The sequence below is a fragment of the Macaca nemestrina genome, chromosome 12, assembly GCF_043159975.1.
Source record: "Macaca nemestrina isolate mMacNem1 chromosome 12, mMacNem.hap1, whole genome shotgun sequence".
NCBI lineage: Eukaryota > Metazoa > Chordata > Mammalia > Primates > Cercopithecidae > Macaca > Macaca nemestrina.
The window spans coordinates 85099760-85125599 of NC_092136.1; the positions used below are offsets into that span (position 1 = coordinate 85099760).

The window sequence follows — 25840 nt, forward strand, 5'->3', positions numbered from 1 at the left end:
TGCTCTGTTGCCCTGGCTGGAGTGCAGTGGCTTCATCTCGGCTCACTGCAACCTCTGCCTCCCAGGTTCAGGCGATTCTCCTGACTCAGCCTCCCAAGCAGCTGGGATTACAGGCGTGTGCCACCATGCCCGGCTAATTTTTGTATTTTTTTTAGTAGAGACAGGGTTTCACCATGTTGGCCAGGCTGGTCTCAAACTCCTGACCTCAGGTAATTCGCCCGCCTCGGCCTCCCAAAGTGCTGGGATTACAGACGTGAGCCACTGCGCTCAGCCATATCTCCAATTTTCTAGATGACTGAATAAATCAATTTTAGGTTGTAAATTTATGAGGGCAGTTGTAAAAAAAAAAAAAAGGTATCCTTCAAAATGACCTTTTTGAAAGGTATTACTAAATTTTATATATTTTTAGTAGAGATGGGGTTTCACCAGGTTAGCCAGGCTGGTCTCGAACTCCTGAGCTCAAGTAATCTGCCCACCTTGGCCTCCCAAAGTGTTGGAATTACAGGCGTGAGCCACAGCGCCCAGCCGACTAATGTTTTTAAAAAATTTTCCCCGTAAGACATAGATGAAAAGTGAAATGCAATGTTATTTAGATGCTGGCTCATTTCAAAGCAGGGTGATTTTATGCTAGGTGGCATTCAAAGGCATCCATTTTCAGGCATGCTTAATATTTAAAATCCGAAAGAAAGAAGATGTAAGAAAACCCAGACACTCTAATCACAGTGACACACTGCTGTATCAAATTTCCAAGGCACTAACAAGGAATTTTACCATGTTAACCATCCACTGAATCTAGGAAAATGCTTACTGAGCCATGCGCTTTTAGAGGTCAGAAAGGGTAGAAAATGGATGATTGATGAAGGGAGTTTAAAACCTTCCCAAAGGCAGATGTTCGATTTTTATCAGCAGAAACTCAATTTAAATAGGTTTTTAAAAAAGGTTTCAGTAACACAAGGCTAGCAAGAATTTAAGCACAACTTTATCATTTGTTTAGCATACTTGGTAAAATATATGTATGTGTATGCATATCTGATACTCAGATAAGTGTATGTGGATATATTTACATATATTTTTACATACATACTACATGCACACACAACTTCACCTTATGCAAGAAGTTCTATGTAAAGTCAAATTAGATTCCCTTAAATCAAATCTGAGCAACTACACTTAAGGATCTTTCCTTTTAAAATGCTGCTCAGATGCCTTCTAAAAGGCAAAGAATTACCTCTCATATTCTTTCATGTCAACTGGCATATTGATTCATCAGGATTACTAAAAGAGAGGTACAATTCTATGAAGCATATCTGATACAAGCAGGTTTTACCATAGTTACCCCATGTGTTGCACAGAAAAATTTAGTGGTTCATCTTCTTGGCAATTTAAGTTTATTTGTGAAGTACTTATATCAACAACAAAAAAAAAACCCCAAACATTTATTTATGATGAATATGAACCACTTTAGTCTAAAAAAAAAAAATAGACGTAGCTAGCCAGAAGCTAAGTATGGATTAGAGAAACTGCTTGTGCCCTGAGAAATACAGGAGGAGGCTGTTTTACAATGAGCATGAGCATGTCAGAGCAAAGTTCAGAGATGCGGAGAGATATTAACATGGAGCCTTTGTTTACATACAGAAGACAAGGACGTCATGCCAGAGGAGCTGCTAAGATTGGTTAAAGAGCTCGGGCTCTTCTTGTGTCTGCTGAGCTGGTAACTGCTTTCTGATGCTGTATCTGTTTCTCTGTCATCACTCTACAAAACAGCATATAATATGCACAATATTTAAATTCAGAATGAGTCAAGATCAGAATCTCTGTTTAGGCAAAGATGGTATTTTGGTATCCCACTGACATTTCTGCAAGGTCAAAGGATGCTAGTGCTAATTGCCAGGGTATGGGATTCAGGATGGAGTGGGTGGTCTGCCTGACCTCACCTAAGGAGGAAGGCAGTGCTTAGCTACCAAAACAACAAAGTGATTTTTTTCACCTACAAAGTAGTCTCTCCCAAAGTGCTACAGAAGACAGCACTATTGCGCGCTTTCTTGCCACTCTTTTAATATTATATATTTATTTGCCTGGGGAACTCTATTGGTATATATGAGAAATTAACTTTACCCAGATAATAAAAAGATTTACTGTTAAAAACAAAACATCATATTTAATTCCTCTTGTTATTAGCATAGCCCGTAACTTCTCTAAAAATCAAATCTTTTACTTGAGACACTATTAAACTAGGAAAAAAGAAATGCTAGTCTGATCTGTTTCAACTCAAGGCCATATATATATTTTTTAATTTTTAAAATTTTTAAACTTCCCATTACATATTCCTATGTGTTATTGTACTTATCTTTTTGTTGCTAGAGGGAAGTATATTAAATTATACATTCTACCCACATTAGATTTTAACACATTTAAAAAAAGGAAGATACAGGTACTTATTTTAAATATGTCCCAGGAAGTATTTACCTGGGAAAAGAAAGAAAAGTTACAGTAACAAATTTTGTTATATTTGAATCTAAAGTTTATTAAATAGTAGCTTTAAAAATTTATGATTCAGAGTGAGCTCCTTTTAGGGTTAGAGAGCTTATGGAACAGTTCAGTGGCACCAGGGGTTAAGGGACACCTTTACGGAGTGGTTAGTTCATGCCAGCATATTCCAGGACCATGCAATTATGCATCAATATAATGGATGCCAATTCTAATGCAGATTAATAAAGGAGTTAAAGAAAACCAAAATTAATGCTTTACATGGATAAGAATCCTTTCTCAAGGATTAAAACAATTCATATCTTTTAAATGTCTCTGTTGTCACACTCTCTCCCCACATGCTGAGAGTCATTTCCCTCTATTTTAGCGCCTACTACATTCTACCTAGTATATCAGATCATTAGTGAATTATTGGAAGAACAGGACTCTGCCTTGTTGATCTGGAATGGTGTTTTACACGTAACTGGCACTCAAAAAATGTGACTGATGATAAGTCTCAAAAGGAACAGATGAGCAAGGCCTGATTGCATTTCCACTTTCCTTAATACCCAATTCAACTCATACCCCACGTAAAATGACACAGCTTAATTCTGGCATCTCTGATACACAAACCTAAATGATTTGAACTCTCTTCTGTGTGGAGCTATGAGACAACAGGTTAAAATTGAAGGAAGAACAAAAATTAACCAGGAACTTATATAATTTGCCTCATACACACACATACACACACACATACACACACACACTCTTTTTTTTTTTTAACTAGAGTCTCACTCTATCACCTAGGCTGGAGTGCAGTGGCACGATCTCGGCTCACTACAACCTCTGCCCCCCGGGTTCAAGCAATTCCCCTGCCTTACTCTCTCGAGTAGCTGGGATTATAGACATGAGCTGTGACACTCAGCTAATATTTTGTATTTTTAGCATAGACGGGGTTTTGCTATGTTGGCCAGGCTGGTCTCAAACTCCTGGGCCTCAAGTGATCTGCCCGTCTCAGTCTCCCAAAGTGCCAGGATTACAGGCATGAGCCACCATGCCCGGCCTCATATTATTATATGGTTGAACTGCACGGCATGCCTACTGCTGGCTTCTAGCTAATGAATTACTTTCAAAGAATGAGTGATTCTTTCCAAAGGAAACTGTAACATGTGCTCTTAACCACAGGCAAGAGCTGAATATTGGCAGATACAGTTCATCAAAGGCCCAAGAATGGACAAAAGGATGCCCAGGCCAGTGACAGAATATAATTTATGTGTTGCCCAGAGCTTTCCTCAACATTCCATCTACTAAGAGAATACTTGATAAGGAAGCCTTTTATTTCACCGTTAGAAATCAGACCAAAACTACGAACAGTAGCAGCTAACATTTGCCAGGTACTCATTATATGCCAGGCACTGTGCTATGTGTTTTCCCTGCATTATCCTACTGATACCCCACAACCTCATGTGGTAGGTACAAGAAAACCAGACTCAGGGAAGGTACTGAATGTGTCCATGATCACACAGAAAATTAGTATCATAACTAGGACTGGGGATATCTGGCTCCAAAGCTCAGGCTCCTAACTACCTGACTGCAAGAACATGGAATCTTAATTAAGTCAAAGGACCTGAGTTAAAGTCCTAGATCTACTCTTCAGTAGCAATTGGATTTGGGGAAAGTTGTTTAACCTCTCTGGGGCTCTTTCTTCATTTGTAAAATGAAGAAAATAGTCCTTACCACATATAGTTAGTAAGAGTTAGATGAATAGGTACCTGGCACATACTAGGTACTCAATGAATAGTAAATTATAGTCATGCGCTTTCTTAAGACCATATAGTATATAGTATAGTCGTTAACAGCACGCAAGTTGGATCTGTGCTCCAGGCCTGGTTGAACCCCCTTCTAGCTGAGTGAGGTTAATCTCCCTTAGTCTCAGTTTCCTCACCTGTAATGTGTGGGGATAATGATGGTGCCTACCTCTTAGGGTTGTTGAAGGATTAAATGATACATGTAAAGTGCCTGGCACCCAATAAATACTCCTTAAAGCTTGCTGTGTCATTGTTACTTTATTAACAAACACTTTCAAGCCAGTCATACTGCCTAAATTAAGTTTTCACAAATCAAGTCTACTCCAAACTACAGAGGGATAATCAGTTCATATACCTTCCTGGATTTCTTATTTTGTACTTGCTTTGAAACAAAATCACATTCCCAAATCTATGCAATTTGACTTCACTAACCAAAAGGAGTTACTGTTTGAGTCAAATGAGATGCGCCTTTCCCTGTTCCAGGATCAACAACCCTACTTCTATTGACTTGAAAGGCAAGGGTCAGTCCTTCTGACCTCTTTGGTCTCTGCCACAGTGGAATACAAACACATCAACGTTGGCATAGCAATTCCAACCCTCTGTCTCCATTTCTCTGATGGTACAAAAGACAAACTTGCCTCATCTTGGAGAAATGCTGGAACAGACTTGCTCATCCTTTTGAGTTTGTCAGGGTGAGAAAATGGATTATCAGGTGGTGTAGGCACTGTGGAAACTAAACAGCAGCATTTCCATTTCAAAATTATTCTTACAATTGTCAAAAAACATTACACATTAATTGAAAACATACTTTCATTTAAGCTATGAACAAACATGTTTTTGTAAAAAAGTTAAAGGCACAGTAGTTCGCATGCACAGCATCATGAGATAAGCAACATGCAATTTTTATAAATTATACATAGAGAAAACTAGCAAGGAGTTGAACCAAATACAAAACAAAGTTAATTTTAAAAACACTAGTTTTTATTGAACTGGAGCTGAACTTGAATTAAAATATACTGTCAGTGTGAATTGGTTTAACTTATTTTTTCACATCAGAGCTTCAGACCACAAGGTCTGTATTTGATTGGTTCATCTCCTTGAGAGATATTACTAACACACTGCAGGCTGAAAAACTATTTCATCTGGACATCTTCAATCAAGATTTTTGTACACAACTCAATAATAAAAGTGTTCTGGTTGTTGAGTGTCTTAGAGTAGGTGTGTTTAGTGAGCATGAGGATTACTTTTCTGATAGTGTTTTTCACTCAGAATTATAAAATAAACATTATTTTTTGAAAATATAACTTATTTAGATACCTCGTTGATTCAGAATTTTCAATATCCCAAGGCCAGGTTAGAATGGTTAAAGTTAGGGTACTCTAAGAATTTAATAAGAAAATGTAGCATATGTCTTCTTTCTGATATAGAAAGTATATGTGTAGAAGGTACAAGAAGAGGATAAATTACAATCCTGATTTGCATATACCTAGTTAGAAAACTATTTTCTTCTTTGTCTAAGAATCACAACATCTAAGCTTTTCTTATGATGAATCATAGTTCTTATAATGATTAAGTTAATATTTTCCAAGGCAGTTAGTGCCTACCACAGAGTAAGCTCTATATAAGTATTTTCTAATCAAATAAATATCATATGATAAAGAATTCTTCAATTATATTTTGAATGAAACACATACATTGACTTCATCATTAAAAGAGATATTAAGAAAATAGATAAAAATCAAATTATATTTCTATACATAACACAAAAGACTCAAATTCATCCTTAAACATCAGTTAAATTCATCTTTAAAGAAATCTAATGAAGGAAAAACTGAAAATTTAGCTACACATACTAAAGATATCCTTGCTCACATAACAATTTTCACCTATCCTTAGGCTCCCATAGATCAATGCACATCAAAATGTATTTATGGTGTCTCACTAAAATGACACCTACTTTAATCACTTCCCATTAAACAATAGTGTGTGTGTATTAGGGAGAGTTATACTGGCAGCAGTGTAAGATTAGGTCCCACAATATGGTCCAATGAGAATGCAAAAAATGTTTTGTTATAACATTGCACCCTACTATTTTCAAAGTATATTGCTGGATGATGCTATGAAGGTCAAATTCAATTATATCCACTACTCAAATGTAATCAATTTTAGATTCATGGGCTTTCGGCATTTGTGTTTGGATCATGTATTTGATTTTTGTGGTAAGAATATACTCTTTACCAGTGAAAAGGCACTAACAGTCATTTTGGAAAATATCACTAAAAAGGGACAAATTAATTTACCCAGAATTCAGCACAGGATTAGTCTATTTGCCTTGACCAATAAACTAAGCCAATTAGGAGATCATGCATAAAGATACAGATATTTAGGCATATATGTCTATGTATGTTTTGCTTTTACTCCTCAGATTAAATTTTGAACAAAACATAGCAAGATAAAATAAGATGCTCAGACTTAAGTATGTCCTAGTTCAAAAGTAACTGGAAAAGCCCCTTTACCTAACACCCCTTAAGGGCAGAAGGCTTGTTTCCTCTGCAGCAGTCAGACAGAGAGCACATACTCACAAGAGATGAAGCCTGGACTGTCTTCTTTCCTAGGCAGTTCTTAAGAATTTGTCAAGTCATGTGCCAAAGCTCAGCACCTTCACTGCTGGCAGGAGGACCTCATGAGCAAAGTTTCAGGTTTCCCACTACATGTCACTGACTTTTAGCCATCAGCACATTGGTTTTCTATCTAATGGCTCCTCCATTTAGCTGCTTTCCTCATTAAGCCCTATTAGCATATCCAAAGACTGTTGGGAAATTATTATTTAAAATATTGTGGCCTGAAGGTAGACATGTGTATCATTATCTTCATACCCCCAGTGCCTAGGGTTTATGAAACAGAGTGAAACCGAGAAGCTAACAAGTCACACACACACACACACACACACACACACACACACACATACACTGCTGCATGCTTTACTAGGCCGTGTGAGCACTTTTTAAATGTATTTGTCCTTAAGATAGTAGTCACAGCTAAGTAGAGTAATCTTAAGATTGAACATAAAAGAGCAAGCAAACATTATATTTGCTTGATGGTAGACATTAATTAGTAGACAGGCATTAGTCACCACAGATATACATTTACTTCTTAGATTCATGTGTTCACTTGGTTTATACTTAGAACATTTACCATTCAAGTCAGTTTTGCACCTCAGAGTTTAAACCCTGGGCATAATAAGATTGGCTTTTATGGATATGGAGAGAAGCACATACTCTAACTTCCTTTCATAGGTCCAAATAAGTTATAAATTACTTCCATCTACAGTTTTGTATAGAGGCCACAAGAGATCCAACACTCAAAATCATACTGCAACATAAAAACCAAATGAAATCAGAAGGTGCCAACTTGCTTTTAAGCAGAGATTCAAACAGCATAGAGACTGACAAAAGCACAATATATAATATCAGCAATAACATATATGCATATATATTTATATACAACTCTCCCTCAGTGGAACCACAAATCATTCTTTCCACACAGACAATAGTAAAATGTTTTTAATAAAACCCTTATCATAATGAAATAGTTTTGTAAGCTGCAGGAGTTTAGTGCCAATAATAAATGCTGTGTTATTAATGGGGTTAGTTATTTCACTATATTTAATACTATGTAAAGTGGAATGTTTAGTCATTTGTGAGAAAGATCCTGCTACTCACTTCTTGGTATGCACTCATTTGTATCTGGCTCCTGATCTGCTTTCTCATCTACTCAGGAGGGCAACATTGAGAATAAATACCATTTTAACAGAAAGATTAGAGAGACATGAAAGTAAAGCTCAAATGTCAGTTTCACAATTGAGACAGCAGAATACATCTGACAGGTTTTCATCTTGATTTCATTCATTCCTCAGTGTGACTCTTCTTCATTAGCCTCTTTAAGGTCTCCTGTTCAACTAAAAATCTGGGATCCAACACAGGAGATATGGAGCATCCTTCCTGTAATTCACTAGACCACAGCATGGAAAATGGGAAGGAGCACTGAACTAGGAGTAATGAAGCTGAGATTCTATTTCCTGCCCTCCCAATGACTGACTAGCTATAGGATCTTAGAAAAGTCACTTAATTTCTCTGAGTTTTTCTTATCAGCAAAATGAAGATAAAAATCCTGCCCCATCAACTTCAGTGAGGTGGTTGTAAATATAAAAAGAGAAAGATAAAACTATTACATAAAAGTAAAGAATGACCTTTAAGGAGCTCTGTTGCTGCATTTATATGGGACAGTTCAGTGAGTACACATTTTTATGATTATAGTGAGGGCAATTTAACAACAAACAAACAAAATCCAGCATGCAAATACAAATTATACATTTGCATAAATTCTTCACTATAAAAATCAGACTCATTTCTGTCTCTCCCTCAACCAAGGCACCATTATACTATTCATCTTATAACAAAGCCAAGTAATACCTGATCTATTGACAAGTTTCAAGATCTTCTGGCTCCATTATATTCAGAATCAACTTCACCCTCTGTCTATATTTAGTTATTTATATAAGCAGAGGCAAGATTTCCCACCGTTGTTCTGGGACTCTTTCCTTTGAACTTAAGATTTTACCAGTTGTGCCCAGAGAGATCTAAATGCTGGGACTTGAGAATCAAACAGAAGAATAACTTAACCCAGGAATTCACTCCACTATTCCTGCCTTTACAACGAGTTCTGCAAGTCAGAGTAGCAAAAATCAGCTCATATCCAAAGAAATACAATTTTCTATTTATAGAAATCCTTGCTTCACAAGGGTCTCTGATGAGATCCTCATGACAGTATCAGCAGCAGAAGCCTTAAGAATACAAACTATATTAAATGTACCAAATGAGAACTGTTTTATAGTAACTTAGGTACTATTCACCACATAGTAGCAAATGACGTTCTTCTATTTACCCAACAGCTGTGTCCCAGAGACTGCCCAAAGCACCCCAGAAGTTAATACACAGACAGACATGCAAATACATAAAGATATTTACCATCTTCAGCACTACGCACTAATTCTTCTGGCTGATTATCTACTTTTGCTTGATCTGTTCAGAAGAAATTAACAAATGGTTAATATGGCTGACCCTTGGAGAGAAAAGAACAATGAGATTGTCCCTGGAAGCCCCCGGAGTTGGAAGCAATTAGTCAAGATGCAATGAGGGGTGCAACCAAGATGTCTTCCCCAAAATACTTTCTCTTTAGATTAGCTACTTGAGCCAGTGCCATAGCGGGAGCTCCCATTTCAGCCCGGATGCAGCTCACATCACTGCTGCACACAGACTCCCAAGGGTTAGAGGGTTAGTTCAGAGCAAGCAATCGGCCAGCAGCAGGAGAAAGCACGGGGCTGCAACAGCCTCTCTATTCTTCTGTAAAGGGTATGATGCTAGCCATGACTAACACCTTCCCAAACCCATGGTCATTAACAAATATTTGTGTGTGTGCATCATCATTCGCGTATGCCTCTGGGAGGTTTGCCTGGGAAGTCAACTGAAGAGATGTAACTGGGGACCAGCTGCTAAGTGGAATCTTGGCAGGCTAGTGTGAGAGTGGGTATCGGTATTTGGAAGGAAGCGTGCAGGAATACCCGTCAGCTGATGGTGATTTTTTTTTTAACCCTATACATTCCTGAGTACTTTAAAGCTGCACCATGGAAATAGCCCCATGTTTCACAGGCAAGAGGTTTGCTAAATTGGACAATTGTTCTGAGTTTTGTTTTGTTTTGTTTTGTTTTTTTGTTTTTTTCTTTTTCTCAGGGCCCATCACCAATATAAGGAAGAACAATCACGGCTGTCCAACAAAGGATTTGACTCGCCTTCTCTGGAAGCATTCAGGCGGATATGGGGGTTGGCCGCCTGTTGAGGAGGCTTTAGAGGGAATTCCTGCACTGGGGGGGAGGTTAAAATGGGTGATTTTTAAGATCCCTTCTAACCCTCAGATTCCAAGATCCTTGGGATAGTTAGGACTACATTCCAAATTGGGAATAGTCTTCAAATCCCTGGGAATCTGTGAATTTTAGGAAATGTTTGGTGGAGTGGCTTTTTCTTTTCTTTTTTTCCTTCTTAAATTCTGACTTTTTATTCTTAATTACAAATGCACAAAAAATATTCTAAACATAACAATGGCCAATTATCAATCATATGAGTTTGGCAGTGGTTACCTTTTCACTTGATAATTTTTCTTATGACCATCTGCAATCCTAGAGGTGGATTTTAGCTTGAAAATAGCAAGAACAAAACCCCAAGAAGTCATGGTTTTAGTCCATTTGTCCAGCACACAACTCTCTTGATATATTATGCTTTCTGTTAGTACACAAGAAATCCTTCACCATTAAAGCAGCTGCCAGTGGGGAATAGTGTACCTAAAGTCTTCCATGTTAAGTAGTTTTGGGCTTATAGTTCCAGTATCTAAAAGAAATGTGAACAGAATAGAAGGGATAAAAGAGAAAGGAAAGTCCTTGAAGCCAGGGACTAATTCAACTCCGTATCATGCAAAATTCAATGGACATCCAACTCCGTCATATATAACGTGGTCCCTTCATAAATGTTCTTGATAATAGCCTGTTAATTTTGAGTCCCTGATCTTCTGTGTAATACTAAACAGGTCATTTCACATTTCTGAGCTTCATTTTCCTCATCTTTAAATTTGGATAACAATCATTCACCTCTCATAGGGTTGCTTGTGCTGGTTGAATGAGATAATACATGTAAAATTATTAGGTACATTTTGGCAAATTATATTCAATAAATGTTAGTTATGACTATTTTCACTAATCCTACTAGCTACCACAGTCCTTTCAAACTCAGCGTACTTGAGAAACACTTAAACTGGGATTCTTCAATTAAAGGAAACCTAGTGTTTTAGTAACCAAATGTAATATATTATTTTATAAGCAAAGTTCCAGCCACTTTAGGTTGAGCCTCTTCAGCGCACTTTGGAAAGGTTATTTTCATCTGTTAATGGCCCCCATTAGGGGTTGCAGTGCACAACAGCATGCAGTGAGGCTACAGGAGAGCACATAGGCATTTTTAAGCTTAGATGGGGCATGAACAGTGAGGCGAACTTTATTCTCACTTGATGAATCTGATGAAGTGTCTTCTAGACTTTTGGAAGGCATTTTCCTAGCGGCACTCCTTTCCAAAGTTTTCAAAACAGGACTGGGTTCTTCTTTTGAACCTGTTATAAAACAAAATCGATGAACACTGCACAATATCAAAAAAAACAACCCTCTAACATATGGACATAGAAATGGTAGGTTGAAAAGAGACATTATGCTATCAGTTTCTCTACTTTAAGAGGCACTTAGTTCACAGAAGAAAATAAAATTTCTCCACTATTAATATGCTCTTAAAAATAATTTACTGGTCAAGAAATATTTGCAAATGTAAACCATATAGAAACAAGATTACCACATTAATAGAAATGTGATCTCTCAGTTGTTTACTCTTATTTTAGACATATGATTTATCCTATGGCAGACATTGACTCTTCCCATTTAACATTCTAGCTTTTGAAGACAACCATGAAATACTTCTAGGAGCATTAATAAAATTAATTCAAAACCGTAGAAGGCAGGATTCAGATGTTTAACATCTGTGTATAATTGGGTACACATATTCTCCAGATATTCTCCAGATCGAAGGTTGTAGACTTTCTGGGTTTCATGATCTAGTATAATTTCCAATGAAATGTTAGGAAATAACATGGGAGGAAGGCCTCTATCATTTACTAATGCCATTATTTTATAAAAGGAATGGCTCCATCATGAATAAGCCTAAGTACTGACATTTATTACTGTTGTATTCTCAGTGCCTAGAACAGTGGCTGGAAATAAACACTTCAAAATATTTGCTGAATCAATGAGTGATTCGATAAAGGAATCCATCAATTTAAGAACCACTTCTCTAGACAATAATTTCCTGAAATACATTCCAGTTCTGCCTGGTACATTCCATGGCAAATGGATTCTAAGACTAATTAGATTTGGATGTTCTCTGTTCAAATTTGAAATGTTCCTTACTGCAGACCTTCTCTGTGCATAATGGCCCAGCATTTCCAAAAGTATTTGACTACTGAACCTTTAATTTTTCCCAAAGGAGCATATTGAGGTATGGCTTAGTTAAGAGCTCAGTCACAAGTCAAAGGTGTTAGCTTGCTCCCCAAAATTACAGTACCCTTATAGTAGGTTTCTCTTCATTTTTCACCCCACCCCTACTGCAGTTTGCTTTAAAATAGTAACTTGGGTTAGAGTATATAAACCTAAATTAAAATCATGACTATATCATTTTATACTTCTTAATTGGCTTGTAATTCTAAAATGTCTTCTCTGGACTCTGTTTAGGTAATTTTTTTTTTTTTTTTTTCTTTTTTGAGATGAAGTCTCACTCTGTAGCCCAGGCTAGAGTGCAGTGGTGTGATCTTGGCTCACTGCAAGCTCCGCCTCCGGGGTTCATGCTATTCTCCTGCCTCAGCCTCCCAAGTAGCTGGGACTACAGCCGCTGCCACCACGCCTAGCTAATTTTTTGTATTTTTTAGTAGAAATGGGGTTTCACTGTGTTAGCCAGGATGGTCTTGATCTCCTGACCTCATGATCCGCCCGCCTCGGCCTCCCAAGGTGCTGGGATTACAGGTGTGAGCCACCGTGCCCAGCCTAGGTGACTATTTAACATTGCTTTTTTAGATAGGCTTTTTACTACTCGGTCAGTTATGCTGGGATACACATTAGATGATAGTCTCTAACATAATTGCGAATTTGCAGGCGCTCCTCCTACTGTGGCTCAGTTTATGCTAGCAACTCATGGGAAGTTTAGTAAGAGCCTACTTCAACAAGTTTAATATGCTGGCTTTATTCTTGCATATGTCTGGTTTTAGAGACTGATACTTCAATTTCTTTTTTTTTATTAACAACAAAATTTGTTAGAGGGGCTTCAACTTGACTGAATAGGATTAAAGGTGGATTCTTTGGTCAGTGTTCAAGAAGAAACCCTATAGCTACTTACAAAAGAATCCACACCTCCAAGTAAGCGACTCAGTAAAGCTTATCTATTTTCACTGGAACTAAAGGGAGCTAAACAAATGACAAATTCTACTAAACTACAAGGAAGGCAATCAACAGCAGTTGTGTAACTTTGGTTAAAATGTCCCAGCCAGAAAACATTCTCTATCATTTCATCATTTTAATCAGGTAGCTTCTCATTCCTATTTGCTCTGGGGTTTCTCTGCTAAAATGTCCACAGGTTGATTAAATAGGAAACTGAGATAAGGCCTATGTTTTACAGCCTGGCCACCAAAACCAGTGCCCCCACATCCATGTAGATGAATGTGGAGATCGATTCAGATCATCAACTTAGCCAAGGCTGGAGCTTAAAGAAATGTACCTGGCCAGGCAATGCCCTTAGGTGGCATCAGGTGAGTCATCTGGCCAAAGTCATACTCTAGAAAGGGAAGATTGTACAGATAATTGAAAATGAGAGGTAGAAAGTGGTAACAAAAACACCACAGCACAAGGTATCTGAGGGAAGGAAAGTTCCAGCCTTATATTTTGTCCCTGGTATTTAGCCACCACTGTGGTAAGATATTGCTCCTAAATGGGAAATTTGTGTCCATCTGTGGCACTTTCTTGCCACAAATCTTACTAGACTTCTATAAAGATTGCCAATTAAGGAAGAAATTCTAAATATTTCCAGGAGGAAAACTAGCTTAAATGTAGTAAAGATACTTTCTAAACACAAAAAGTTATTTAAAAAGTATTTTTTGAAACCTAAAAATTCTATAGGTAGATTAATGAAAAGTCAACTCAGACTCTGAAACAGCCTTATAGGAAAGCTGTTTTATGTAATGTTTTTGATTAAAAAATATAAATAATTTTTTTAATTAAAAAAGGCTCAGGAACACAGAAGTGGTAAGAAGAATTTAACACCATTTAAGAATATCAAATTAATCCCAATTTTAAAAAATCATCCTTTACATCAGCATTCCATAAAGCAGACTCATTGTGAGTTAAAAATTTTTAAATGCTCACTGGAAGGATTTCTCCAGCTCTCTGCATTAGAACTGGTGTTTCCATCTGAAAACTTGGACTCAGAGAAACCTTCTTTTTCTTCCTCTTTCTCTTGTTTCTTATATGGCGATGCTAGAATCAATTCAACTTTACTTGTTTTTGTAGAGTTTTCTTTGTTCATCAGGAGAGGAATGGGTTGCCTATTTCTGGACACACTAATTGCTTCAGAAGCCCCTCCAAAGCCAGGTTCCTGAAAAGTCCCTTGTCGCCCTGCAACCCCACTTTCACTGTCCCTGTCCACTGGGGGGTTTACAGTGTTAATGGTCCCTATTTCATGAGCCACATAAAGTTGTGGGGTTCTAGGGATCTCAACTCCACTTTTGGAACCACAAAAATCTACCAATAAATCAGTCATATGTACGTCTCCTCCCAACTTTTTATTACATTGGTTGACTTGAGATTCCAAACCACTACTTTTAGCCTTCATTTCAGAGGTCTGTGAGGCTGCCCCGTAAAAATGGGGCACTGCCCCTAAGAACCTGGTCTGCTCTGACTGTGAGGACTCCTTCTTGTGCATTTCTTCTCTCACTGACACCTGCGACTGATAAGGAGGAGCTTCAGTTATTTCTTTAAGAAGTTTCTCAAAACCAGCATCAAAAGCACTCTCAGTTATTAATGGAGCCTCAGCCTTTTCTACTGTTTCTTTTAATTCCTCAGGATGGAATTCAGAAGTGGCTTGCCTGGGCTCCTTTGTACTACCTATTAACTTTGATGCAGAAAGATTCCCTGTATCGCTTTCATATTTTAAGGGGAAGGTTTCAGTTGCTTCCTTCAGTAGTTTTTCTAAGCCAGCACTGAATTCGAGGAACTCTGATTTGGGTTGAATAATTGTTTCCCTCACAATTTCTTCCACTTCCTGAGGTAGGCCTTTGCCATATTGAGCAACAGTGGAACCAAATGAGCTAAGTGTCTGGTCTGATAGAAACATTTGGGCAGCTAAATAAGATCCAAGTTCATGAGTTTTATCAGGAACTACATTGGAGGAATAAAAATCCTTCCTGTCTGGAACTATGGTGTCCATCATAGCCCATGGTGATATCACTCCTGGCGGATTTAGGGGGCTACCTAATGCCTGTACTGCTTCAGGAAATTCTGGGTTCACTTCTCCAGGACATACTTCCCTTCCAGCTGGATAACTTAACCATACTTCTCTATGCAGCTTCTGTAATGCAGCATTTACATCATTCAACACAGGTCTGGGTGGAAGAACGACTTTCTCTACAGTCTCTGAAATTTCCGTTTGAGAAGGGTGTTCCCTAGCCTGGGTAACAAGATGAGCATCTTGGGGAAAAAGCATATCGTGGGGAGGGTTGGCCACATCCCCAAAAGAACCCTTTCTGGAAAGCTGGGAAGGTGGATCCAATGGATAAGAATCTTCTGCAGCCATCTGAATCAACTTCTCTGTGTTTAGCTGGCACTCACCACTTTCAGCTTTCTTGGGGAGAGCTGTATTTCCAAAAGTTTCACCTCTCTCTGGAAAAGGAGCTAGTATTTCTCTCTTATCAGCTGAAGTATTGTGACTCTGTTCTATCCCTTTTCCAAAAAATCTTCCTTCTTCCGGCTTAGAGTTGGTTCCAGTGATAACGGGCGCCAACTTGGTTTGCAAGGGAGAGGGTGAAGTTCCAGTTGCTTCCTTCAGGAGTTTGTCTAGACTAGCAGTCAAAGAGTTCCGTTTAACCTTTGGAGGAACTACTGTTTTGTCAACATGCTCATTAATGATCTTCTCAGGTCCTTTGACTTCTTCCTCAGTATCAGCAAAATCTGTTTTTTGACGCCATGTCCTATTTTCAGAAACACTTGGCTCAAGCACTTGTTTTCCATGAACTTTTCCACCAGAGGGTTGAATTGCTGGTGTTGAGGCTTCTGAAAGCAGTTTCTGCAAGCTGTCATTAAAAGTGTCTTTGTAGTCTTTAGACAAAACATTGGTTTTTACTATGGATTCTTGAATCTCTTGGTCTGAGTAATCCTTTTCTTCCTTAAACACTGGAGTAACAATCCCTTCCATATTCTTTTCCATGTTTTCCTTTGATGACTCATTTCCTCGCAACTGATGAGTATACTTTCTAAGCGGACTCAAAGGAAATGTGGTTTCATCTGGTAGCACCTGGAGTATGCCCTTTGAATTTAATTTCTCCATTTCCTCTCTTCCCATAACTTTTTTTGGGCTTAGAAGCACCTCTGCTTCATGAGTATTTTTACCTGATAATTTAATGTCACTTAATTCCTTGTGTTTCTGCCTATTAAAAGGTGCAGAATTTTTTTGGCTTGCTGTGGTAATATTCTTGTCATTATTCTTACTGTTTAAATTAGTTTCTAAGTCCCAAAACTTTCTCAAATTCTCAAACTGAGAGGGATTATAGACCTGTTCCACATTGGGTTCATCCATTCTTTCTTTTAGGGACATAACTTTAAAGTTGGCATTTGATTCACGAACTAGAGGTCTGTCTTTCTCCAAAGGAACATGTCGTTCACTCCCAACATTTGAGGGACGTTGCAGTGCTGGTAAAGTAAGGTTTCTTCTAGAAGGCAAACTGTCTGCCATTGGTGATCTTTTTATAGGCTCATTTTTCTTATTCTGAAACAGAGACACTTTATCTGATTCCTCAGCTGAAAGATAGTTTCTGGATGGATCTGATATTTGTGGCTTGGTCTCTTTAGATTTATTTGAGGAATAAGAATTGGAGAGCTGGGATGCTTGATCATCCTCATCTAGGACCACTCGTTTGGGAATGACCTGATTATATTCACTCTGGTCTGTAGATAAACTGTCCATAGATGATACACCCTGTGACTTCTGCACAGGCTGATATGCTTTAGCAGAAGGTTGTTCCTGGCTACATGAAGATGTGGGTTCTTTATGAGTTATCTTAGCAGCAGCTTTCTCTCCTTCCCAAAAGGATATTCTGTCACTCACTCTTTTGTATTTCTCTCTCTGCACTTGGTTCTTGGGAACCTCATCAGCTTCTTGCTGGAAATGGACCTCAGGCTTCTTCCAAGGAGAGCCGTTGTTGGCAATCCCAGGTGTTGACTTAATATTCTCTGGCTCTAAGGAAGCTTTCAGGATATAGGTATTTCCTCCTTTGCTCTTTCTCTCTGCTTTCATGTTATCTTTCAAACCTGGTTCTTTGACAATTGTTGAAGAGTCAAAATTCACTTCTGAGTGTCCTCTATTTTCTTCATGAGCATGAAACTTGGGTTCTTCTTCACCCAAGTTGCCAATATTATTAGTGTTGCATGGAACTTGGTTTTCTGCATCAGATTCCTTGAGAATATTGTAGGAATAGTTCCTTTTTGGAGGAGATACCCCGTTCCCTTTTCCTATGCTTTTTGAATCTTGGCTATAGTCCATATTTTTGCTCCTTTGACTTGGGGTGCCATAGCTTTCAAATGGCAATATACATGGGCCTTCCTTTGGGGCACCTTGTTGGGACAAATTCATGAATTTGGATTTGATGTTCACATTAGCATCTTGGCAACTTTCAGAAACCAGCATATCTCCCTCTACTTGGAATGTTGAATCAGATCTCACAGGCTTCGATTCAATTTTGCTGGATGATAGGTTCTTCAAGCCATTTTCTTTTAAAGTAGTGTCATCTGTCACCAAGTCAATAGCAACCTGTGATTTTGAGTCTGTTTTTTCTTTGGACTCTATTCCTCGGGGATGTTTGAGGAATGAATTATTGTCATCTGAATAAGAACTTCGGTTAAACCAGTCTAGAACTTTAAATATGGAATCATCAGTTGACTTCTGTATCTCAGTGGCATATGGACTAGAACGTGAAGATGTCTTAGCTTTTAGAGCCGGGACAGGAGGGGGCTTACCTTGCTGATGGTCTCTAGAACTGCCACCTGGCACCTGAGACGGCTCAGGCTCAACACAATGAGACAGTTCATCTGCAACATAGAAATACTTTTCTAAATAAGAAAAGAGCATGCTTAAAGAACGGTTAATCATTCACATCATCTTTATAAAAGCACTTTGTATTTGCACTTTCTATACCACTAGCTGTTTATAACAGCATTTTTCAGGGGTTAAAAATGTAAGTTGTCCTAATTAAGGTATTCTACCAAAGGTGCCCTATGATAGTAAAGGAAAGGAATTGTAGAAACCAGGAAGTACAGGGTACGGACCTAACTGAAAAATTTATTTGAAGTTCCTGGTTTATTTTAAAAATACATGTTAATTTTGCATTCTGTGTCATGTTACATTTTATTTTATTATTATTTTTTGAGATGGAGTCTTACTCTGCTGCCTAGGCCAGACTGCAGTGGCAGGATCTCGGCTCACTGCAACCTCCTCCTCCCAGGTTCAAGCGATTCTTCTGCCTCAGCCTCCCAAATAACTGGGATTACCGACACGCACCACCAGTCCCAGGTAATTTTTGTATTTTTAGTAGAGACAGGGTTTCACCATGTTGGCCAGGTTGGTCTCGAACTCCTGACCTCGTGATCCGCCCGCCTCAGCCTCCCAAAGTACTGGGATTACAGTCGTGAGCTACCACACTCAGCTCCATGTTACATTTTAATTGTTAATTTTCTCTTACTCTTAAATCTTTGTATAAAACTAACACTCCAGGAAGATACGCCATGCTGATTTTATGACTTCACCCATCCCCTGGCACGTATCATAAACCCTGGAGGAGGCCTAAATTCAGGTTTGAGAAGCACAGACTTAAGTGATTTCAGGAGTTAGAAAAAGAACTTTTAAATAAGACTAAACAAGGAATTTTATCCACAATATTTAAATGGGACAATGAGGATATTTCCATTCCTGGGCCTTATTCCTGATGTATTGAATGAGAAGAATTTCTGGAGATTGGGCACAGTAATCTTTACTAACAGCTATTCTAGTGACTGTTTTGCATACTGGAGTTTAAGAACTGTGTTTTCAAACCAACAAAGATCAAAAAGACAAAGAAGGGCATTACATAATGGTAAAGGAATCAACGCAACAAGGAGTGCTAACTATCCTAAATATATATGCATCCAATACAGGAGCACCTAGATTCATAAAGCAAGTTCTTAGAGACCTACAAAGAGACTTAGACTCCCACACAATAATAGTGGTAGACTTTAACACCCCACTGTGATACAGAAAATTAACAAGGATATTCAGGATTTGAACTAAGCTCTGGACCAAGTGGACCTAATAGACATCTACAGAACTCTCCACCCCAAATCAACAGAATACACATTCTTCTCAGCACCACATCACACTTATTCTAAAATTGACCACATAATTGGAAGTAAAACAGTCCTCAGCAAATGCAAAAGAATGGAAATCATAACAAATAGTCTCTCAGGCCACAGCGCAATCAAATTAGAACTCAGGATTAAGAAACTCACTCTAAACAGCACAACTAAATGGAGACTGAACAACTTGCTCCTGAATGACTAATGGGTAAACAACGAAATGAAGGCAGAAATAAATAAGTTCTTTGAAACCAATGAGAATAAAGACAGCATTCCTGAATCTCTGGGACACAGCTAACGCAGTGTTTAGAGGGAAATTTATAGCACTAAATGCCCACAGGAGAAAGCGGGAAAGATCTAAAATCGACACCCTAACATCACAATTAGAATAACTGGAAAAGCAAGAGCAAACAAATTCAAAAGCTAGCAGAAGACAAGAAATAACTAAAATCAGAACAGAACTGAAGAGACAAGAAAAACCCCTCAAAAAATCAATGAATCCAGGAGCAGGTTCAGGTTTTTTGAAAAGATCGACAAAATAGATAGACCATTAGCCAGACTAACAAGAAAAGAGAGAAGAATCAAATAGACACAACAAAAAATGATAAAGGGGATATCACCACTGGTCCCACAGAAATACAAACCACCATCAGAGAATACTATAAACACCTCTATGCAAATAAACTAGAAAATCTAGAAGAAATGGATAAATTCCTGGGCACGCACACCCTCCCAAGACTAAACCAGGAAGACATTGAATCCCTGAATAGACCAATAACAAGTTCAGAAATAGAAACAGCAATTAACAGCCTACCAACCAACAAAAGCCCAGGACCAGATGGATTCACAGCCGAATTCTACCAGAGGTATAAAGAGAAACTGGTACCATTCCTTCCGAAACTATCCCAAAAAATAGAAAAAGAGGGACTCCTCCCTAATTCATTTTGTGACGCCAACATCAACCTGATACCAAAACCTAGTAGGAACAACACAAAAAAAGAAAATTTCAGACCAATATCCCTGACGAACATCGATGCAAAAATTCTCAATAAAATACTGGAAAACTGAATCCAGCAGCACATCAAAAAGCTTATCCACCATGATCAAGTGGGCTTCATCTCTGGGATGCAAGGCTGGTTCAACACACACAAATCAATAAATGTAATCCAGCATATAAACAGAACCAAAGACAAAAACCACATGATTATCTCAATAGATGCAGAAAAGGCCTTCGAAAAAATTCAACAGCACTTCTTGCTAAAAACTCCCAATAAACTAGGTATCAGTGGAATGTATCTCAAAATAATAAAAGCTATTTATGACAAACCCATAGCCAATATCACACTGAATGGGCAAAAGCTGGAAGCATTCTCTTTGAAAGCCGGCACAAGACAAGGATGTCCTATCTCACCACTCCTATTCAACATAGTATTGGGAGTTCTGGCCAGGACAGTCAGGCAAGAGAAAGAAATAAATGGTATTCAAAGAGGAAGAGAGGATGTCAAATTGTCTCTTTTTGCAGATGACATGATTGTATATTTAGAAAACCTCATTGTCTCAGCCCAAAATCTCCTTAAGCTGATAAGCAACTTCAGCAAAGTCTCAGGATACCAAATCAATGTGCACAAAACACAAGCATTCCTATATACCAATAATAGAGAGCCAAATCGTGAGTGAATTCCCATTCACAATTGCTACAAAGAGAATAAAATACTTAAGAATACAATTTACAAGGGATGTGAAGGAGCTCTTCAAGGAGAACTACAAACCACTGCTCAAGTTATTAAGAGAGGACACAAACAAATGGAAAAACATTCCATGCCCATGGATAGGAAGAATCAATATCATGAAAATGGCCATACTGCCCAAAGAAATTTATAGATTCAATGCTATCCCCATCAAGTTACCACTGACTTTCATCACAGAATTAGGAAAAACTTTAAATTTCATATGGAACCAAAAAAGAGGTTGCATAGCCAACACATTCCTAAGCAAAAAGAACAAAGCTGGAGGCATCATGCTACCTGACTTCAAACAATACTACAAGGCTACTATAACCAAAACAGCATGGTACTGGTACCAAAACAGAGATATAGACCAATGGGACAGAAAAGAGGTCTCAGAAATAATGCCACACATCTGCAACCATCTGACCTTTGACAAACCTGACAAAAACAAGCAATGGGGGAAAGGATTCCCTATTTAATAAATGGTGTTGGGAAAACTGGCTAGCCATATGCAGAAAACTGAAACTGGATCCCTTCCTTACACCTTATACAAAAATTAACTCAAGATGGATTAAAGACTTAAACATAAGGCCTAAAACCATAAAAACCCTAGAAGAAAACCTAGGCAGTACCACTTAGGATATAGGCATAGGCAAAGACTTCATGACTAAAACACCAAAAGCAATGGCAACAAAAGTCAAAACTGACAAACAGGATCTAATTAAATTAAAGCGCTTCTGCACAGCAAAAGAAACTATCATCAGAGTGAACAGGCAACCTACAGAATGGCAGAAAATTTTTGCAATCTATCCATCTGACAAAGGGCTAATATCAGAATCTACAAGGAACTTAAACAAATTTACAAGAAAAAAAACAACCCCATCGAAAAGTAGGCGAAGGATATGAACAGACACTTCTCAAAAGAAGACATTTATGTGGCCAACAAAGATGATAAAAAGCTCATTATCACTGATCATTACAGAAATGCAAATCAAAACCACAATAAGATACCATCTCACGCCAGTTAGAATGGCAATCATTAAAAAGTCAGAAAACAACCGATGCTGGAGAGGATGTGGAGAAATAGGAACGCTTTTACATTGTTGGTGGGAGTGTAAATTAGTTCAACCATTGTGGAAGACAGTGTGGTGATTCCTCAAGGATCTAGAACCAGAAATACCATTTGACCAAGCAATCCCATTACTAGGTATATACCTAAAGTCTTATAAATCATTCACCTATAAAGACACATGCACATGTTTGTTTACTGCAGCACTGTTCACAATAGTAGAGACTTGGAACCAACCCAAATGTCTATCAATGTTAGACTGGAAAAAGAAAATGTGGTACATATACAGCATGGAATACTATGCCGCCACAAAAAAGGATGAGTTCATGTCCTTTGCAGGGACATGGATGAAGCTGGAAACTATCATTCTCAGCAAACTATCACAAGATCAGAAAACCAAACACCACATGTTCTCACTCATAAGTGGGAGTTCAACAATGAGAACACACGGACACAAGGAGGGAAACATCACACACCAGGGCCTGTTGGGATGTGGGGGGGTAGGGGAGGGACTGCATTAGGAGAAATACCTAATGTAGGTGATGGGTTGATGGGTGCAGCAAACCACCATGGCACGTGTATACCTTGTAACAAACCTGCACGTTCTTCACATGTATCCCAGAACTTAAAGTATATTTTTTAAAAACTTAAAAAAAAAACAAATTTGATTGTTGCTATTGTGAATTATCCTGACTATAAAGAAACTATCATAGGGTCGGATGCAGGCTTATTAAAGACGGCAGAGAGTACACAGCATGGCTTTTTCTATTGTTTCTGTTTTTCTAAAAAAACATAAGAAATTATGATCAGAAAACATTATGATTACTTCATGATCATATAGGTGTAAAAGTAGTTTGAGTCATCCCGAGAGTGGTAAGACCTTCAAGACAAGGCTAGTTAGCAGGGAAAAGCAGTACCCTCTTTGCCTCTCAACTCATACCAGCTGAAAGAGAAAGTGCCTTCAGAGCTTTTAAAGCCTAAGAACAAATGGCTGGAGGCCCGAGCAGGCCAAAGTCTGACACTTTTGCATAGTAAGGCCTCAAAGTCTAGTTTCCCATCCTTTGACACTAAGAGAGTGAAGGTTCTCTTGAGATTACAAAAGAAACCAAAGTTTGCTAAAATTGTAATTACTAAATTTGCATTAGGTGAGTAATAATATATTTACCCTGTACCAAGGTACTAGCTAATGACAGTAATTCTTTCTTACTCTATTCCACCTTGATTTAACTAAAAACATTGTCATTTGTTTAAATAATTGATATGGTTACATATATATTAGGGTAAAGCATAATGGGCCAGAAACTGTGCTATCCTGGTTACTTTTAGTTATTGGTGATTGAGAAATAAACAAGAGGCATAAACATTTCCAGTGGCATCTGTCTGAACTGTAGATGGAATGCCTAGAAGGTTAAATTGGGCTTCTACAGGACTAGCTGGCCTGGGCATTCCAAGCCCACCAAGTTTTTATAATCTAGTAGTGACAACTCTCTTACCAGCAGGGCTTCTGGGTAATACAGATTCAAGTCTTGTTAATTCTGATGATTTATCTTTGTGTTCATTGATGGTTGGTGAATTCTCCATGGACTGTGGTCTTGCAGCTAAAACTTCTGAATGAGAATGGAGCCCATTAATTGGAAGAGACCCAGAAGTCACTGGCTGATGTGTTTCACTTTTTGATACATTTGGGCTTGAGGCTGACTGATGAAAAAGCAAAGACCTTCCGTAGTGAGAAGGCTTAGGGTCACTCTGAAACTCTTCTGTGTCCCCTGCATCTTCTGTTCCATTTTTCAACCTGTCAGATTCTAAAACACTAAATTCTCCTACTTCCCGGCCATGGATTAGCCCAGGACTCTGTGGAAGCTCATCCTTCACTGCAGAGAATCTCACATGCTTTAATGGCTCCAGGGAGTTTGGGGAAGAGCTGTCTTCTAAAGAATGCTCCTTCTCAGAAATTCTCTCATGGATGGTTAGGCCAGGTGACACAATTTTGCTTTTGGGTTCAAAGCTGTGATTATAACGAAGGGTTTCTGAGTCTGTGCTACTGGAACTGGAGTTGCGCTTGAGGATTCCTCTCGGAGCCCCTCTCGCTTTCAGGGAGTCTGTCCTTTGTCTAGGAAAAGACTGGTTATCATCTTTGTTTAAATCAGTTGATTTGTAGATCATCTTCCTGGCTTTGGGGATTGGAGCCTTGATTTGGGACCCATTTGAAAGGCCTGGCACAGTCTGCTTTGATTTCTCTAACTTTTGGATTGAAGTATCTGTGACAGTTGACTTTTCTTTTGACTCTGACAATTCATCTGAAAATTAAAACACATTAAGTGATATATCATATGGAGAGTAATACATAATTTAAAATACCTGTCATAAACTTAACCTACACTTAGTAAAACTATTAAAATATTAAAGACAGTAAAGTAGGTAGCATAAGTAGAGGCCTAATGTGAAAAGCCTTTAAAAATTCATGTATTGGAGCACAGAGGACTTTTAAGGCACTGAAACTACTCTATGATACTACAATGGTGGCCACACACTATTACACATTTGTCAAAACCCACAGAATGTACAATGCTAAGAGTGAACGCCGATGTAAATGATGTACTTTGGGTAACAGTGATGTCTCAGTGTGGTTCATCAGTTGTAACAAATGCACCATTCTCATGGGGAATGTTGATAATGAGGGAGGTTATGCCTGTGTAGGGAGAGGGTGTATATGGAAAATGTCTGTATCTTTTGCTCAATATTGTGAACCTAAAACTGCTCTAAAAAATAACGTCTATTCGAAAAATCATGTATAAACTTCATTGCACTGTACATTTAAGATTACTGTGCTTTATACAGTTTGTGATATTTTACACCCAATACAGAAAGTTTTTTGGGGAATGAAAAGAAAATTTCTCCAAAGAGGCTTAAAGAAAAACATAGAAGTCACTTAAATTCACCTGCAGAAATCAGAAAAGAAAAGGAAATTCAATTAAAATAAAAATAAAACCCCATTACCTAAAACAAAATTTATTTTTGTCAAAAAGTTAAAAACAGGCCAAGCACAGTGGCTCACACCTGTAATCCCAGCACATTGGGAAGCCAAGATGGGTGGATCACTTGAGTCCAGGAGTTTGAGACCAGCCTGGCCAAAAGGGTGAAACCTCATCTCTACTAAAAATACAAAAATTAGGCAGGCATGATAGTGCAAGCCTGTAGTCCCAGCTACTCAGGAGGCTGAGGCACAAGAAGCCCTTGAACCCAGGAGGCAGAGGTTGCAGTGAGCAGAGATTGCACCACTGCACTCCAGCCTGGGCAACAGAGTGGGACTCCATTGCCAAAAAAAAAAAAAAAAAGTTACAAATAAACATCTAACATGTTCCAGTGATTTTTTTTCTACAAAATATTTTATGTAATACAAAACGTGCCCAATGGAAAGTATATTAATATTCAAACATGCTAGTTGAAAACCCCAGCTCCACTGTTCGTTAATTCTCTACCCCTA

At 38.3% G+C, this 25840-nt stretch overlaps 1 protein-coding gene across 36 annotated transcripts in view; it reads right to left on the reverse strand.

Annotated features, from left to right (window-relative positions):
- The window catches only part of LOC105468858 (synaptotagmin like 2), a 163001-nt gene that overhangs the window by 16001 nt on the left and 121160 nt on the right, over positions 1–25840 (reverse strand). For 11 of the 36 annotated variants that reach the window (XM_011719304.3, XM_071075380.1, XM_011719303.3 and 8 more), the window contains 7 exons: positions 23850–24653; positions 14329–18261; positions 11382–11483; positions 9302–9355; positions 7997–8044; positions 4913–5007; positions 1634–1753 (listed from right to left, as the gene is read on the reverse strand). In XM_011719304.3, the coding sequence (XP_011717606.2) occupies positions 1634–1753; positions 4913–5007; positions 7997–8044; positions 9302–9355; positions 11382–11483; positions 14329–18261; positions 23850–24653 (5156 nt within the window). The other 25 variants (XM_071075384.1, XM_071075387.1, XM_071075385.1 and 22 more) reach the window with 12 other exon arrangements.